The sequence below is a fragment of the Coenobita brevimanus genome, chromosome 14, assembly GCF_032717465.1.
Source record: "Coenobita brevimanus isolate Jiangsu-jjx chromosome 14, ASM3271746v2, whole genome shotgun sequence".
Taxonomy (NCBI): domain Eukaryota; kingdom Metazoa; phylum Arthropoda; class Malacostraca; order Decapoda; family Coenobitidae; genus Coenobita; species Coenobita brevimanus.
This window is the reverse complement of record NC_136967.1, coordinates 15,970,001-15,989,493: the sequence shown is the minus strand read 5'-3', so window position 1 is coordinate 15,989,493 and position 19,493 is coordinate 15,970,001. Positions and strand designations below refer to the sequence as shown.

The 19,493-nt window shown below is 41.0% G+C and overlaps 1 protein-coding gene across 1 annotated transcript in view; it reads right to left on the bottom strand.

Moving 5' to 3' along the window:
* Window positions 1-1,915: 1,915 nt before the first annotated feature.
* Window positions 1,916-19,493, bottom strand: part of LOC145389999 (uncharacterized) — a 75,190-nt gene continuing 57,612 nt past the window's right edge. The window contains exons 2-5 of the mRNA XM_080265096.1: window positions 14,104-14,196; window positions 8,508-8,672; window positions 7,818-7,924; window positions 1,916-2,564 (exon numbers count right to left, since the gene is read on the bottom strand). Of these exons, the coding sequence (XP_080121222.1) occupies window positions 2,064-2,564; window positions 7,818-7,924; window positions 8,508-8,672; window positions 14,104-14,196 (866 nt within the window). The 3' untranslated portion in view covers window positions 1,916-2,063. The remainder of the gene's footprint in view (window positions 2,565-7,817; window positions 7,925-8,507; window positions 8,673-14,103; window positions 14,197-19,493) is intronic.

Genomic DNA, 19,493 nt, shown 5'->3' with positions numbered 1-19,493 from the left:
CCTTACCAGTTTATAACTGCTTTTGTTAATATTCTTTTCTATGGTATTTACATAAATTTTGTCGATTATAGATACGGACAACATATAACAAAATAAGTTGCTAAGGAAAAGGTGCTAACGGGCCACCTAAGTCGACGAGAGTACATCTTCAAGTGTACCAGTTTCAGTTACACCACTAATGCATGTTCTTACCGTCTTCCAGAATTTCATGTTTTACAGACTGCTCGTTAAATAAGGTTTTAGAAATTTCACCTCATTGGCATAGGTACAGGTAATTGATGATGTTTACTGTACAGGTTTGATTCCCAGGTTTGCCAAAGGCAAGACAGCAATACTTCACACAAGGCAAGACAGCAATACTTCACACTAGAATACAGTATTTCAAAAGCAGTTTCATTTCTTTTTTCATTTTTTTCCATTTAACCTTTGAATCAGGTGACGCATTCTCTTGATTAATCCTTGCTACCTCCAGGCTATTTTATTCATCTCAAGGCAGCTGTATCGGTGCAGCAGTGAGTGAAAGCTATAGCCAATCTCCCTATTAAAAAAAAAAGAAAAAAAAAAGAAAAAAAGAAAGCATAAACTAAATAAAATCGTTCTGATGTAGAAAGAATTAAATAAAGAATACGTCATCGGACTGAAGAGGTTAATTTGCCCAGAATGGTTAATATTCCTTTCAGTACTGTAGTATGTATCTGGGTTTGGTTTACGCCATTGGATGGGATGGCTGCGATGCTGATTAAAAAATAAAAGAGCGGTGGGGATTCAACTTATTTTAGCATATGTTCTTTCCTGTCTTCAGTATTCTGGCCCTCGGTCAGTTGCTAACGAACTATTATAGTTTATGACACTGATTTACTCGGGCTGTGTGTTAATTATCATGCATAATGTCCTGGAATCGTGGGTCTGTGATTCTGGATAACAAAAAGTGAATATATTGATAAAAATATAGTAAATACTAACTTACATAATGTTCTCCGCATACTTACAAACAAAGTAGGGCCTTATTGTACCATTTATTTCATTTTCTGTGATGCAGTTACCAGGCTAACATTATTTTTCCATCTTCTGGAATGCTTCCTAACACTATCTTCTGTTAATCTTGGGGTTATTACAAATTATCGTTACTATATAAATTTTTGACAACGTATATCATGTATGTGTTGGGTCATCTGGAAAGTTAGTTCGATTCAAAGTACTATTACCCTAAAATATCTTGGCACATCGTACTCTGGCCTCAGTGATTCCTTAGATTACAGGAAGTGTATTCCCGTTTAGTGCTTCATTTAATTTTCTATTGTGATCTCAGTCTCTTTTCTCAGACCATTCGCCAGGGTAACCGAACCTCTTAACTATTTATTTGGCATTTTAAGATTCACACAGTAATGTTGGGACTGACGCTAAATACATGATAACGTTTGATCAAAATTATAGTATGTGTCAGTTCTATCGTCTTTTCTGTATATTCTCGGCCTCTGAATATCTGTATTATCGCTTTGATGATTAGTTCATACACTTAATTTCTTAGCTCCCTCTTAGTCCTCAATGGCCAGAGCTGCATACAAACTAACGATCCTGTAGATTCACAGTCTGTCTGCAATCCTTACTGTGAATCTTAGTAACAAGTATAATTATATACAGGTACAGTACATTTAACAACAGTGGTACAATAAAACATGGTCACTTATGAAATATAGTTTGCATATAAATGACAATTATGAAAAAAAGAAAAGTATTTTTTTTTTTTTTAACAGTACAGCAGTAAGAAGGTATATTGGTTCACAGGGTTTCTCCGCCAACTTTACTGATTTCTTCGCACACACACACACACACACACACACACACACACACACACACACACACACACACACACACACACACACACACACACACATTTACACTTGGAGCACCGGAAGTCAAGTCCAAGTAATTACATACTGAGGCACTAGTCTGGCAGAGGGTGGCACTGAGCTGGCATGAGGCAGGGGAGTTGAGCTGTACGATGCCGGTCAAAAAAGTCACGCCAGATAATTATGACACAACATCATAAAAGCACGTCACTACTACACAGAAGTCGACTGCGTGTGTATTCGAACTTTCTTTTTGGCGGGAGGGCTGGACTGGGTAAACGCCAGGTTATGTATGCCCAGAGAAGAGTCCGGGGCATCTTCTGGCGGCGCTGGCTTTGGTTTCCTTAACGAAGACCTTAGGGGAGTTCTGTTTGGATCAAAGGCCAATTTACCATTCGACCTTCCACCAGCATGGCCATTACTCCCATTAGCCGTGATCATATACGGCTGGCCACTCAAATGCGTCATGGCCACCCCGTTTGGATTGCGCTGCAGGCGCCCTCTCTGGCTGCCACTGCGCCCTCTGCTGTTGCCGTTCCCGGACTGGACATGACCGTTCCTGGAGTCCCTGAAGTTTGGGTTGGTAATGGTGGTGGCACTGGTGCCTTCCGGGTCTCTGTTGTACACGGTGGGGTCGCCACCCAATTTGCGGGACCATCCGAACTCGATGCCCGCACCCACACCCGCCACCACACTCAGCACCATCGCCACCACCTGTAACATTACCATCTGGATAAGCATCATCCTAATCATCATCGTCGTCTCATAATATATATATATATATATATATATATATATATATATATATATATATATATATATATATATATATATATATATATATATATATATATATTTAACGTAGCTACATTTTTATGCAAGGGTTTTATATTTTATGTTGTCTGTCTATCTATCTATTAGCAGACGCCTCAATCCCGTTCGGGGTGGCCACAAACAAATCACCTCCACGTTGCTCTGTCCCCCGCCATGTCACTGCCCTGCTCCCAACTCACACACCCCTCTCTCATATACCTCTCCACCCCATCCCTCCATCTCATCCTCGGCCTCCCCCTCCCTCTTCCCCCCTGCACCTCACTCACATACACTCTCCTCGTCAGTCTCTCACCCTCCATCCTCTCCACATGGCCAAACCGCCTCAGTGTAATCCTCCTAACGCTTCCTATCACATCCACATCCACACCACAACGCTCCTTTATATCCTCATTTGTCAGCCTGTCTCTCCATGCTTCATAGGCTCCTCTTAAATAACTCATTTCCACTGCTCTCACTCTTGACTTGTGTCCTTCCAACAACGTCCAAGCTTCACTTCCATACGGTAGAGTTGGTATCACAATACTGTCATGTAGTAACTTTTTCACTTCCATGCTCACTTCCCTGTTTCTTATCACTGCTTTCAAGGAACCAGCAACCTTTCTTCCCTGTTGTACCCTTTCAAGCACTTCACCCTCCAAATCTCCATCCTTACTCATCACACTACCCAAGTACTTAAACGTACTCACATTTTCCAATTCCTCACCATCCAACCTCGCTGTACATTCACTGACTTCACCTCTCTCAAAGACCATCACTTTCCTCTTCCCTACATTCACCTTTAGATTACGTTTCTTACACACTCTCCCAAACACATCCACCAAGCCTTGCAGCTCCCCTTCGTCTTCACTCAACAACACAGTATCATCTGCAAACAACAGTACAGGGAGTTTCCAAACACCACCCTCTCTCACCAGGGCCACTCCAATATCCACTACCCTACCTTGTACCTCTCTTATTACCCCATCCATGTACAGATTGAACAACCATGGAGACATGACACATCCCTGTTTCAACCTAACCTTCAAAGAGAAAAATTCACTCAGTTCACCACGCACTGCAGCCTTAGCACCATCATACATACTCTTCACAGCATTCAACAATTTCCCATCTACTCCATATATTCTTAATACTTTCCACAATCCTTGTCTATCCACCCTGTCAAATGCTTTCTCTAAATCCGTGAAAGCCACATACAACTTCTTTCCCTTCTCTAGAAACTTTTCCACTAAAGATCTAAGAATAAATATTTGATCTACACAACCTCTTCCCTTCCTAAAGCCTCCCTGTTCTTCTCCAACTAATTCCTCTGTTCATTCTCTAACACTGTCATTAAGTATCCTACCGTACACTTTTCCTATTAAACTAAGAAGACAAATGTCCCTATGATTACCACACACTTCTTTTTCCCCTTTTCCTTTGTACAAGGGAATAATTATACCCGACTTCCAATCTTCCGGGACTCTACCTTCCTCCCAGGCCAATCTGCACATCTTCCACATCCATTCTATTACTATCTCTCCCCAATGCTTCAGAATTTCACCACACACTCCATCAATTTCTGGGGCTTTCCCCAATTTAACTTTCTTCATTGCTTCCACAACTTCTATCCTACTGATTTCTTCCTGTCTTCTCACCTCCCTCCTTCTCCCAGCCATTCCCCAGCCACTTATACTCGCATTACTTCCATCCTCTATGTTCAACAATTCCTTAAAGTGTTCTCTCCATCTGCTCACTTTTTCTCACTTCTCCACTAGTAATCTACCATTCTTATCTTTCACTCCCCTACTAACTTCACTTCCACCCTGTCTTACTCTCTTCACCTCTTTCCAGAACATTTTCTTACAGTCCCTCCACTTTACACTCAAATTCCTCCCAAATTCCTCATCCACTCTCTTCTTACTCTCTCTTACTAATCTTTTCACCTCTCTCTTTCTTTCTACATAAAACTCTCTCTTCCGCCTCTCAACTTCTTCCACGCCCCTATTTCTCATCCATTCATTGTATGCTTTCTTCTTTTGTGTCACAGCCTGTCTCACCTCTTCATTCCACCACACTGTTCCTTGCACCCCCCTCCGTCTTCTCTTCATCCCACACACCACATCACATGCTGAACATATTTCTTCTGTGAATATCCTGCACACACCTTCCACGTTCCCCATCTGCTCCAATTCATATTTACCCAATCGTTCCTCTACTTCTCTCTTATATTCTGCCTTTTTCTCATCCTCTTGTAACCTTTCCACTCTCCCTGCAAATACTCCTTCTTCCCGTCCTTCCCTTCTTCTATTTCTCCATCTTATCTGGATCCTAATTCTGGCCACCACCAAGTAATGGTCAGAAAGTCCACTCCCCCAACCTCTATAAACTCTTGCATCCATTACACATCTTTGCATCCTTTCATCCACATACACATAATCAATCATTGCCTTCCTTTCATTCAGTCCCCACCCACCCTTCTCATCACTCGCCATGTATACCTGTGGATCATTTTATGTTTGAAGAGGGTATTGGCTATCACCAACCACCTCCCAGCACAAATGTCCTCTAATGCACTGCTATTCTCATCTATCTCAGCAGGCACACCCCACTCACCAACTATTCCATCCACCTTCACATTCCCTACTTTACCATTCATATCACCGATAAAAAACACTCTCTCATTCCTTCCAAACTTTTCCATGCACACTTCCACATTTGTCCAGAACTCTTCTCTCACTCTGCTTGCACGATCTTGCGTTGGCACATACACACACACACAATCGCCCACATTTGTATTCCAACTTTCAGTCTTACCCACACAATCCTTGACCCAACTGATTCATACTCTCTTATGCTCTTCTTCCATCTTTTACTCACAACTATACACACTCCTTCTTTTGCCCTCTCATTCTCACCTACTCCTGCACATATACCCTATCCATACTCCCATTCTCTCACACTCTCACCTCTTCATTTAGTTTCAGTTACTCCACATACATCCATTTTCGCACCTCAAGCACCTGGACAGTCTCTCTCTTTTTCACTTCATCATTCGCACCTCATACATTCCATATTCCGATTACCATGTCCTTTGTCCGGTCCTTGGTCGTCATCGTTTGGTCAGTCCTTGTCCGAGGCTTATTGTTTGTATTTTTAGTTAGTTGTTTTCTGGGGAGGGGCACTAACCCTCCGCCAACCCTTTTAGTCGCCTTGTACGACAAGCAGGGATACTGGGGGAGTATTCTTGAAAACCCCTCTATTTTAGTTTTTTCGTCTTTTAATGACTCAGGTTTTATTCAAATTTTTATTTTTAGATTGTTAGTCTCTCACTAGTCTTTTGTTTTTAAAAGGTAATTTCAGTTCTTTTTATTTTTATTTTTATGAACAAAATATGTTTTAGAGCTTCCTTTTCAATGACTGTCTTCAAACAGCTGCCTCTGCCCGCTAATCAGTTACGGAGGCTCAGGCCAGAGATATTGTTACAACTACTGCAGCGTATATGATGAATGATTGTGTGTACAGAATATATTATCACCATGTATTATAAGTATATTATATACTAATATAAATTATGTAGTGTACCGTACTACGAAATAAAGGAACTGAACTGAATTGAAGTGAAATGAATTGAATATAATAATAATAATAATAATAATAATAATAATAATAATAATAAAATCGGTAATAATCACCACTATCATCATCATCATCATCATCAGCAGCAGCAGCAGCAGCAACAACAACAGCATTCTACATTATGTCAGTTAAATGCACACAGGTATAATATGAAAGCGTAGCTTGCTTACCTCCTTGTTATTAATAAGCCCTTGTTGCTATAAAGTAATAATAATGAAGAAATAAATAAACCCTCACTCTGCCAGTACCACCAGCCTTCAACACTGATCCTGACATGGCAACCACCCCTCTCCACCATGCTCCACCGCCCACCACCACCCCAGCCCATCCCACCAACTCTTTTCCGTCCACCCCCAGTCACCTCACTCATTCCCATCTCACTGTAAATTGAAACTTCAAGAGAAATCTTCCTCCGATCACTGTCTCCATGCCTGATACTTTACAGTACATCGACCAGTTCTTGTAGGGTGTACTCTTCCAGCCTTGCCCAACATCCGCCACCATTATTTTCTTCTCATCCTAATATACAGTACTGTAACTATTATTATCTTTCCCATCGACCTATTCAGTCTCTCAATAACCATTGAACCAATCGAACTGCGATTTTGCACATCTCGTCAGAGTCTGCTACCCATACATGATGCTTGCCACGCCACAACACTCCACACCACACCACACCACACCAAGGGCTGGCCCTAGAGTTTCTGCGTTTAGTACTTTTGTACTTGCTTATTTATTCTTGCTACCTTCGGATGTTGTTCAGCTTCGAAGCGAGTCTTCGAACCGTGGGAGTTAAGCATAATCTTTATTAACCCCATCAGTACCAGGGATCTTCCTGACGCTGAGTAATAATCGTGTGGCAGAAATAAGAATAATATAGAAATCACGTCCTTTGGCTGAAAGGGATGAAACACAAAGAAAGGCAAGGTGATACTGTACTGCTTAATGCCTTCAAGCGGGTGACCTATTTTTCATTTTATTCTTGTTACCACCAGACGATTTCATTCAGCTTAGGACACCTGGAAGGAGTGTCTACATCTTACTACTCCAGTTTGAAAAGTCTCTCCAACTGTAATAGTCTTGTGATAGCAAAATTATAATATGACATATATTATCCAAGTGAAGTTAACTGTAAGAGAAGGAGAGACTATTTCAAAGTGGAATATAATTGAATGTGACTGGAAAAAAAACAATCACAAATATCTGTTGTTCTGAAATGACAAGTAAAGGCCTTTGAGTCTCTGATGAAGAGAGGCCACTCGTAAGCAAGATTTACCGTACTAATCTTGCGGTAGTCAGTTAAGATATTTCTCTGTTCCATTTTGGAAGAAATCACAAGTTCATAATCGTAGAAAATGATGCACCATAAAGATCCTCGTAGAGTTACAAAATTACATTTTTTCGCCCTCTCAGTACAATATGGCACACAACTTTGGTTGGATTTGCTTGAGATTTACAATCAAAATAAATATGAAAACAATTAGGGGGTGATTAAGAAGAAGATAACTATTGTGTTACCTGGAGTATGAAGGCCCAGCTGAGTGAGAAGGAGTCCCCGTATTTGCTGGGCTTGAAGATGAACACCTCCATGACGAAGAAAATGATGCATACGAAGCCGCACAGAACTGCAGGGGAGAAAAGTGCTTAGATTAATATTTACCCATTGCGCTAGGGTCCTTTGGCAGACGGTTAATTGTCAGTTTTATCAAATTCAAATCCTTCCCAAGAACACGAAACGTAAGCCAATGTACATCCAAGTCCCCAGTTTTATTGCCGGGTGAAAAAAGACAACGGAGAAACAAACTATGCCAATAACTTGAAGGGGAAATGCTTCATTTGAAAGTCCATAAGTGATACTTGCTCATTATACTTGTTTTTGCTTACGATGGTTATTGCTTTTGTTCTGTAAACAGGTAAATGTGTCGTCGTCAGACCCAAAGTACATGGCTCATCTTTCAGTGCAAGTGAGGGAACTCATAAGTGTTCAGCGATCCGATTGAAAGATATGACCCCTTTTTTTTTTTTTTTTTTTTTTTTCCCGGGCGATTTATTCATCTCAAGGAAAGCCTTTTGTAATGAAGGAATGAGTAAAAGCTATATCTAACTTCCCAGTGCGAAAACTCTCTGATAGCTGAATAATAACGCAAGAAGGATATAAACAATACCTCCTCGGATTCAAGACGCTAATATATACGCTGGGCTTCTGACCTGAGAGTGCGATGCAGACCATCTTGGCGAAGGTAGCGTGGCGGAACTTGATCAACGTCTTCTTGGAAGTGACGTGCATAATGAGCAGCAGCGGACACATGAAGGCAGCCACACCCAGCAGACCAGTGCACGCCGCTGACCCTATCTGGGCCGGCACTATCGCCCCTGTGGTAAAATAAACAAATTACGTCAGTTTCATTATATTAACCTTTTCGCTATGATGGCAATGCTGGAGAGGGTCATCACGTGTTCTTCTATAACCGGGCAACTCAACCGCCTGGTTATAGAAGCTATTACCAAACTTTAACATGACTCTGAGAGGACCCTTAGCTATGAGGGGGTTAATAATATAGTATTTCTTATCGGTCTACTTGGAGAAATCTCCCTTAATCAGAATAATGGATACAAGATCTGAGTTTGAAAAACGTTATCACAGTAAAATGGAAAAAAATGTGTGGTGAAAGTTCAGTCGTTGTTGGTCGTTCTCGTAGCACTTTCCTGTACACATTAATATTCTCAGGTTAAGACGCACTCTCAGCTTAACCTAATTGTCTAATGTTAGATGTAAGAAAACACTTAAGTTATTCCGACTATGAGAGTTAATGATGACAGTATTAACATTCTCAGGGTCTTAGGACACACTCTCAGCCCAATAAAATCGTCTGACGTAGCTGGAATACAATAATAGAGCTGTCCCGACCGTGAGAGGGCAGTGGTAGAGCGCCTGACTCGAGATCCAAGAGTCCTGAGTTGGCGCCGCGCTCGGGTAAGTTGCCGTGTCGGAGAGGTAGCGCGCTCCTGTCTCCTAGCTGGTTGTAACAGCCGTGGCTCAGTGGGTTAGAGCGATCTGACCGAAGGGTCGGACGTTCGAGTCCACCCAAGGGTCATTGGTAAACATCATGAAGGGCATCCGGTCATAAGTGCTACACGCTCCAAAACCAAAGTCAACTACCCATGGGCAACGCCTTAGCCCTTGAAGGGGACACGGCGTAAAACTCTCTCTCTCTCTCTCTCTCTCTCTGTATATACAGTACAGATATATATATATATATATATATATATATATATATATATATATATATATATATATATATATATATATATATATATATGCAAGTGGTAGATGGGGGCGCTCACCATCCACTCACTCGATGTAGTGCTGCTGGTAGGTGGGGGCGCTCACCTATCGATTCACTCGATGTAGTGCTGCTGTCGGGTGTCTGTCCTTTCCTCTCCTTCTTTCCTTCCATCCTCTTCTGTCTTTCTTTCCTTGCCCTTCTGCCTACGGGTGACTTTACACTGAGTGGTTGGGGTTTACTGCACATGCAATGCCACTCATGGATGAGTGAGGCTGGTCACTCTCATCTTAAATGTCAGGACCAACTTGCCTAGCCCCGGGTTCTTACGCTCTTCATGGGGCAACACTGGATTAGATGATGAATATATATATATATATATATATACAGTATATATATATATATATATATATATATATATATATATATATATATATATATATATATATATATATGTGTGTGTGTGTGTGTGTGTGTGTGTGTGTATATAATGCAAAGAAAAAAGAAACGAACGCTAAAAGATTAATAAAGTCAACATTCAAGATCTATTCATTTTGAGTTGCCTGGAAGCACTGCATTTAAAAGAATGTGTCGCAGACGTGGGGAAATACAGATTGAGGAAGACAGTTCTACAGTTAACCTCTTGCACACATAAATGACTGAGGGTATCGATTAACTCTTGTTATAGGGAACTGGACAGAGATGGGGTGAGATTGTGCTGCCAGACGGGTGTATACAGACAGTTCACAAAGTGACCACTGGAGTTGTGATTGTAAAGAGACAAAGTTGCAACACTGCAACGAAGAGAGAGTGAGGCTGAAGGGAGGCAATGAGAGGAGGGGAGTTGAGGCGTTGACTCTACCCTGTTTAGAAGAGCTGTATGTGGGGAAACCTCCTCCCTCCCAACATGCGAGTTGTACTCAACACAGAGGCGACTGCGACCCTCGTTCGATTCAACAAGTGCGCAGGGACAAAGAAGGCATGGAGTCGGCTTAGCACACCTAAACTCTTGAAGAGGTTTTTGCGAGGGAGGCAATATGGTCTTTCCATGATAGATCTCGAGAGAAAGAAAGCTCAAGGATATTATGAGATGATGGACAGAAATGTGCACTGATGAATATTAGAGGATACGCCTGTGGACGATTTTACCGGACAAAAGTTACAGGAACTAAGTTTTTAAAGTATTAAAAACGTTTTTTGTTTTCCAATTAAGAAACGATAGCCAAGTAGAAAATAAGGTGTGTCACAGCTTCAACCCGTGATTCCTGAAGCAACTGCTACAAAATATGCTGGGAGAGGCGAGTGGATTTTATGAAAGGTGGAGTAATCAGCGCATGAGTGATAAGGGCTGGATATGCAGTTCAGAAGACCGTTGATGAGTTAAAGGAAGAAAGTTGGTAAAAAGAAACTTAAAGAACGCCACTACTGATAGCTTCAAGGAAGGAACAAAGGCCGTCTACAACAGCATATAAAGAACAACCAGAAAGGAAGTGTGAGATGACGGCGCGGATAGAATGATAGAAACTGTAAGAGGGCAGTTTGGAAATTAAAGATTTGTGCCAGACTCAGTCGAAAGTCCTTGTGATGTCATGTGCAATGGCAAAGGTTTCGTAGACTTCGAAAGGAAGGATGACCAAGAATCAGATAAGAATGTGAAAAGATCGCCATCGGAGCGTCCGTGTTAGAACACAAACTGGCGATCGGATAGAGTTATGAGAGGAAAAATGTACAAAATCATATTGTCGAGGACAGATTCAAAGACTTGAGAGATGCAAGAGGTTTATCACTTGGGTGATAGTTAAAAGGTTGGGAACGGTAATTTTCTTTTGGAAAGGGTGAATGAGATCCATGAAGGAGGAAAGGTGTAAGTTGAAAAAGAATAGGCAAAAAAACGTCTATAGGCAGTGTGTCAGCTCAGACGCATAGTTCCTGAGAACAACAGGAGGTATTCATCAGGTCCGTGTATCTTGTGAGTAATGAGGACAGTGACGGCAAAAATACTTGCGTTGAAAAAAATCTAGTAACAAGCATAAAGAAGTCAGAGGGGGAAGGACATGGAGAGATAACGTAAGAATCATCCAGAGTGGACTTTGATGAGACAGTCTGGGCAACGAATTGTGCCTTATGAGCAAAAGAAACAACTACTGTACAGAACTATCAGAACGGAACAGTGGAGTGGATTAAGATGAGGTACAGTTATTTCAAAGTTTTTGGCAAGATGCTAGAAGGAGCGGGAAAAATCTGAGTTATATGGTTCAGACTGTGGCGAATGAAGCTGTTTTTAGCAAGACGAAGAATAGACCTGACACGTATTCGGGCAAAAAAGTACGAAGATGGCTATTCAGCAGTAAATTTGCACCGGTATCTCATATAATCCGCCTCCTTGTTGTGGATAACATTTGAACAAATTTAATTAGACCAAGGTTATTTTGCATAAATCAGAGAATAGGAGAAAGGAATGTATGCTTCCATACCCGAGAGGATAACCTCCATAATGCATGAAGCACACACTCAGATGGCCCTTACAAGGGAAAATCAATGAGGTGTTGCCTGAGGGCCTACCTATCTACAACATCAAAATCATGCCATCGCCGCCGCTTCTTCGAAGAGCTCACCGGTCTTACTGGAACGATGTTACTAAGATGAAACTGCGATCTGAGAATCCCGATGGAGAGGATAAAATTGTCTGAGTAAGCAGAAGGATGAGTTGTAAGAAAAAAGGTCACGTATGTTGGACCTGTTTCCAAGGTGGTCTGGGATACGGGTATGGCTCTGTGCAAGATGCTCTAGACCAGTGTTTCTCAAACCTTTTCCCTTCATTCCCCACTTGTGGGGATCTTAACATCCTCGTGGCCCCCCTGCTGTTTTCTTTCGAGCCCCTCACAAATAATGATGAAAAAAAAAAAAAAATGTTTTGGTGCTCTCCATTTATTTTAATGCTTACAACTATCATTCAGAATACATATTTTGTTACATATCAGTGGGATGGATGACACTGTTTGCATTCAGTCAGTCGACTGATTGGAGGCTGAGTCACTGATAACGCACATCTTGTATCTGGGTCCACATCTAACCGGTTTCGGCTTTTACCTTTTATGTGTAGAAGGGTGGAGAAACCAGATTCACATAAACATATTGAGAAAATGACAAGAGGAATCTAAGTGCAATTACACAAACACACTCTGATTTATTACTTACACTTGCCCGCCATGGCCCCCCTAAAATCTTGCCGTGACCCCCTTGGGGGCCATAGCTCCCAGTTTGAAAGCCAGTGCTCTAAGCCATTAAGGATACAAAAGATGTAGGTTTGTTCACCATCGAAATCAACGATGGCGAGGAAAGCCAAATGTGAAATCACCTAAAATGGAGATTACAGAAGAGAGAGAATGGAAAGCATGTAGTACACTTTAGAAGTAAGATAATCGAAGATTTTTGTACTCTATAATTAAACAGATAAGTAAACAGTACAGATTTATTTGGTCAGATAATAACAGGACAGCTGAAGCCAGAGTGTAGAGAATTCTAAAGACTGAAGTTCAGGAACACTAGAGGAAGAAAAGCTGCTGCATACGAATACACCTTTGACTTTAAAATAAGTATATAGCAAGCAGGAGGATACAAAGAAGGGTTTACTATGATTTGGATTAGGCAATGAGAAAAAGAAAATGAGATTTCAAGAAGGAGGGGTAGTGTTGAATAGAGAAGAGGTTAGAGGAAAGGAAGCGGATGTTGCGGAAATGGACACTGTCAGACAAAGACCCAGGATATCTCATTTGGTAGTCACCGAGAGAGGCGTGAATAGTGGGAGCATTTTATTGCCCTCCCCCCCCCCCTTTGGGAACTGCAGGAGGATGATTAGTTGTCATTTTTTAAAATGGAAAGTGTGATGTAATTAGGATTTTGTTTGGTGTTGACAGAAAGATGTGTAGGAGAGTTTTCTGGTTTACTACTGAATCACTGAAAAAGGTCAGCAAAGGAGGAAGGTCAGAAGAAACTCCTGCATGAGGACTAGTGAAACAGGAGCTCCAGTTTTCACTATCGTCAGGTATCTCCAAGCTGGATAATTATGATCTGGCAGTTGTAAAAAAAAATCTTAATTGTCATTTGGTCGAAGGCTACCCGGTAATTCCTTCTCTTTTATTGGCCTCCTTAAGTATTCTAATCTAATAAACGTTCACGATCTTATATCGAAAAGGAAAATCCTAAGCATGGAAATATGAACATACTGGAAGTTTTGTCAAAAAGATGATAAATAATATAAATGTTGGTAGTCTAACGTGAGTTTATAATAATTGTTATTATGAAAGATCATGATACATGGAAGAAAGTACATGTTTAGGGAGAACGGCATTAGTAGGGTAGAAGAGTGAGAAACGCATTTCAAAAGATGCGATCTACAAAGGAAACCCATTGCCACCTTTCAGAGAGAGAGAGAGAGAGAGAGAGAGAGAGAGAGAGAGAGAGAGAGGGGGTGGGGAGGGGAAACCACGTTACAAAGACTATTACTTGTGTGTACTTACATGTTGTCGCTAAGTGTGTCTTACAAATGGTGGGCCCATACAGGCCGGGCGTAGTACACTCCCGCCACAGACCAAAGTGCTTCCCCATGGTGACTGCAACACAACACAGATTACTGTTATTGTTATTATTATTATTATTATTATTATTATTATTATCATTATTATTATTAGTTGTAGTAGTAGTAGTAGTAGTAACAACAACTACAACAACAACAGCAGCAGCAGCAGCAGCAGCAGCAGCAGCAGCAGCAGCAGCAGTAGCAACACCAGTCTCATCTGGAAGTGGACCCTTGGACTGCAGACTGAAGCTCCCTTTCTTACACTGGCCACCATTATCTTTTTAGGGGATTTTGAGGGATTGATTGATTGCACTTAATTAAAATCTGGCGGCGCAACTGCTAGGGTCATATGCCGCCGGGTGGATGGAGAGGGGATTGAGGACGTTTGTGTAACCGTGTAGCTGCACCATCAGGCTATATTATTGGTGCCACCACGTGAAGGTGTCCATCTATTGCAACACACGATTACTAAATGGGTAAGAGCGAGGAGACAAGTGGACGCATCAGTACTCGGTCACTGGGCGGTAAGTGGCTAACCTCCCTCAGCCTGACATTAAAAAAAAAAATATTCTTGGTAATTACAGACGATTTTATTTAGCTTAGGAAAGATCTCTACTAGTAAAGGAGTTAATGAAAGCTACATGTAACTCCTCGAGTTCAAAAATTCTTTATGGAGTTAAAAAAAAAAAAAAAAGTTAAAAATATAGCAAGACAAAAAAAAAAAAAGTCCTCGGATTAAAGAGGCTAAGGCAGCTTGAGGCGTAGAAAGGTATTTGTTTTCAAAAGCTCATTTATTACATCTCAAAACAGTGGTAGAACCTAAAATTGTCTGGCTTTTTTTTCTTATTTTCTTTTTTTAAGAATAGAATACTGGAGTTAAGCCGACCATGTGAGGGTAAATAACATAAAAAAAATGAAAAAGAACTCCTTTTGTTTGAAACAGAAATGTCAAAAGTTCGGAACCAGTGAAAAAAAAAAAAAAAAAAAAAGAAATCTGGCTCCACACTCGGAACCTAAAGGCGCGATTCCACCGAGGCAACATTTCGGCAACATGTGGCATGCTACATTGTCGCATAGGCCAAGTGTGTTCCAACCAGTTCAACACAAGGCAACATGTAGCATGCGACTGTGTGGCATGCAACAGGTGGCAACAAGTTGCCCGTAGAACGTGTTTAAAGCAACAAGATGAATTATTGGTCTCAAGAAAAAAACGAAGAATTTATAGAAGAATATAGAAAACTTGTTGTTCTATGGGATATACGCTTGGAACAATACAAGAATAACCAGGCTAAACTAGATGCACTGCGGGGATTAGCCAAGAACACACACACACACACACACACACACACACACACACACACACACACACACACACACTCTCTCTCTCTCTCTCTCTCTCTCTCCCTCTCTCTCTCTCTCTCTCACACACACACACACACACACACACACACACACACTCTCTCTCTCTCTCTCTCCCTCTCTCTCACACACACACACACACACACACACACACACACACACACACACACACACACACACACACACTCTCTCTCTCTCTCTCTCTCTCTTACACACACACACACACACACACACACACACACACACACACACTGTCAAAGAAAAAAAACACAAACAAGAAACATTAAAAAAACACTCCCTCACACGAAGCCTCAAAGTTAGCCTTTTAAACAGAAACCAAAAACAATAAAAACAAAAAAGTGATGTTTTCTATACGCAATGTGTTGCCCAAAGTTGAGAGAGAGAGAGAGAGAGAGAGAGAGAGAGAGAGAGAGAGAGAGAGAGAGAGAGAGAGAGAGAGAGAGAGGGGGTGTTATGAGTTGATGTTTCACTGATATGTTCGTGTGTAAATTACTGTATGTGTGTGTGTGTGTGTGTGTGTGTGTGTGTGTGTGTGTGTGTGTGTGTGTGTGTTTTACACGGTATCTACCTGTATGTTTTTTGTTAAGCTCTGTCTATCTACACATCTGTCTGTCTGTCTGTTACATCGTGTTGACAACTGGCTCAGATTTTGTTGAATCGGTGGAAATGGTTTTGTGGCATTCAACATAAACATTGGCATGTAGCATGCTACATGAAACAACAATGTTGTCTTGTCGCAGTCAACATGTCTCCTTGTTGAATGCCGCATTCAACATACATGTTGAAAGCCAGGCAAGTCGCATGCTACATGTCGCCCGTGTTGCCCCTGTGGAATCGCGCCTTAACGAAATCCTGCTAAGGTAACTGAACAATAATCAAATGAACTGGGATAATCTTCAACAGTTCTGAGCCTGATGATACTTGATAACTTAGTAAAAAAAAAAAGAAAAAAAGAAAAAAAGAAAATGAAAACAAAGAAAGAAATGGGGTGGGATAACACTTCATTAGACCGGAACCCTCGAAACGTAAATGAATCACCAACTGGCACCACCGAACAGTCTCGCTGAGGTAATGGTGGGGGGTGACTGGGACAAGCAGAGGTGGTGCAAAGACAATGTTTCCTCTCAGGTTAGTTGTCAGAGAAATGTTTTTTATATTTTACGTTTCTTATTCGTAGTTCCCCCAGACGATTTTATTCGGTCAATCGACCATGGAGACAGATTTTTTCAATATATTAACTCTTCCCATACGATGACCATTTTTATATTCCTTGCCACCCTCGGACGATATACTCAGTTCCCTTCCCTCCAGTATGATGATGTAATTTATAACTGATGAGGTCCACGAGCGAAACTGAAATAATTGAAAATATAACAGTGTCTTTGGCACACACGGTGCTTTCGGAGATTCTTCATGGGGCGCATCATACCGTAAGGTTTTTGTGACGATGGAGGGACTCCGATGGCAGAAAAATCCGTTGCCTAACTTGTCTAACCCCGCTTTTCTCAGTTTGTCGATAATGGCTCGGCCGACTTTACTCAACGGACAGCCTTAGTTAATCCCTGCTATCCATAAACTATCCATAAAGATGTGTGGATGAAAAGGTTGCAGAGACTGAAATCTTAATAAACAAAAATGATGGACAGAGTCAAAGAATAGCATATGAATCGATTAGAGAACTGAGTGGCAATGCAGGTAAACGCAAGGAAATACCAGTTAGAGACAGGGAAGGAAATTTATTGACCAAAGATGGAGATATTAAAAACAGATGGAAAGAGCATTTTGAGACAGTTCTTAATAGACCAATACCACCAGAAGAGGATATACCGTCTGCTCAGGAAGATTTAAATATAGAAACAGGAGAGTTGAGGCTTGCAGAAGTGGAGAAAGCAGTAAAACAGTTAAAGAATAATAAGGCACCAGGGGAGGATGGTTTATTTCCGGAAATGTTTAAAGTGGAGGGGGATAGATTAATAATGATCTTGACCAAGCTATTCAATAAGATATGGGTGACGGGGTTACTACCATCAGTTTGGAAGAATGGTGTAATTGTTAAAGTTCCGAAGAAGGGAAACCTTAGTGAATGTGGTAATTGGAGGGGAATCTCTTTGTCACCGATAGCTTTGAAAGTTTTCAGTAGAGTGTTGTTAAATGGGTTGGAGCCGGTGGTTGAGTGTATTCTGAGGGATGAACAGGCTGGTTTTAGAAAGGGACGTGGTTGCAATGATCAGATCTTTATAGTTAGGCATTTGATGCAGCAAGTTAATGAAATGAGAGTACCGTTAAGTCTTTGTTTTGTTGATTTTGAAAAGGCTTTTGATAGTGTTTCGAGAGAGACTATGGGGAAGATCATGAGACATTATGGAATACCAGAGGAGTTTGTGAGGGTCATTATGAACATGCATGAGGACACATTTTGTAAAGTGATGGTTGATGGTCGTCTGAGTGATTCGTTTGAAGTCAAGTCCGGAGTAATTCAAGGTGGTGTTCTATCGCCTTTACTATTTATATTGGTCATTGATTACATTATGAAACGCGTTGGAACAGAAACCGGTGCAGGTATACTTTGGGGAGAGAACAGGAAACTTTTGGATTTAGATTATGCAGATGATATAGTTTTGATTTGTGATGGGCCAGAAGAGATGCAGAGAGTGTTGGACTGTTTGGTGAGTGAAGGTCGCAAGGTGGGTTTGGTTATTAATTGTGGAAAAACTGAAATAATCAATATGAATATGGAAAATGCGCAGGAATGTGTAATTGGAGGTATGGTTGTAAAGCAAGTTGATAGGTTTAAATATTTAGGTACTTATTTAGCCAAGGATGGTTCTTTGAACTTTGAATTCGAGGAAAGGTTAAAGAAGGCTAATCAGGCAATGGGAATGCTTAAAAATATTTGGAATAATAACAATTTCTCTGTGCATACAAAAATCAAACTTTATAAGGTAATGGTTAGGAGTATCTTAATTTATGGACACGAGTCTTGGTACAGCACAGTGTCTATGGAAAATAAATTCTTGGTGTTTGAAAATAAAGCACTTAGAAGAATATTAGGAGTTAAGTGGTGGGAAAGGATACCAAATAGTAGAATTAGAGAAATAACGGGAGTGCAGCCGATCGATGAATATGTTAGATTCTCACGATGGAAGTGGCTAGGACATGTGTATAGGAGACAGGGAATAGTACGAGGTACACCAGGGTGGGTGGCACTTGGTAGGAGAGGTAGAGGAAGGCCAAAAGAGACGTGGGTGAGGACAATGAGACGGGAAGCTGGAGATGAGTGTTGGGGAGATCTTGAGGAGTTAGCACAAGATAGAATGTGGTGGTGTGAGTTCATCGAGGCCCTATGCATCCCCGAGGGTGCCACAGGAAATGATTGATTGATTGATCCATAAACTATTGTATTCAGCCAGTCAACACTCTGCGGAAACATTACAACATTATGCCGAGAGGAAGTATCGTATTTCTCGTTGGGCCTCTCCCTAGGTGATATACTTTGCATTTTAGTCCTTCCAGTATGGCGATGTCTTTTTTTTATATATACTATTTTTGCTTTTCTTAAGTGATGTTATTAAACGTAGGAAGAACGTTTAGTAGTTATGGGGTTAGTGAATGATATAGCTAACACTTTCAGTTCAAAAAAAGCTACCCTAAGATGAATAAAACCATCAGAAGATAATCAAAGAAAAATAATGTCCCTGGGCTGAAGGGGTAAATATTGTCAAGCGTGTAATTTATATGTTCTTTACATCGATACAGCTTGCATTATTAACAGTCAGTATTATGTAAATGCGTACAGTGCAAAATAATCACCGATGGCGAGAATGCTGTCTCCTATTGATGTTATTTAGACCCTTCATTTTACCCTTCACAACTCCAGCACTCGGGCGAATGATGTCCTTAAAGACCAAAATTAAAGAATATGCAGAATACAGCAGGTACACACCAAATGGC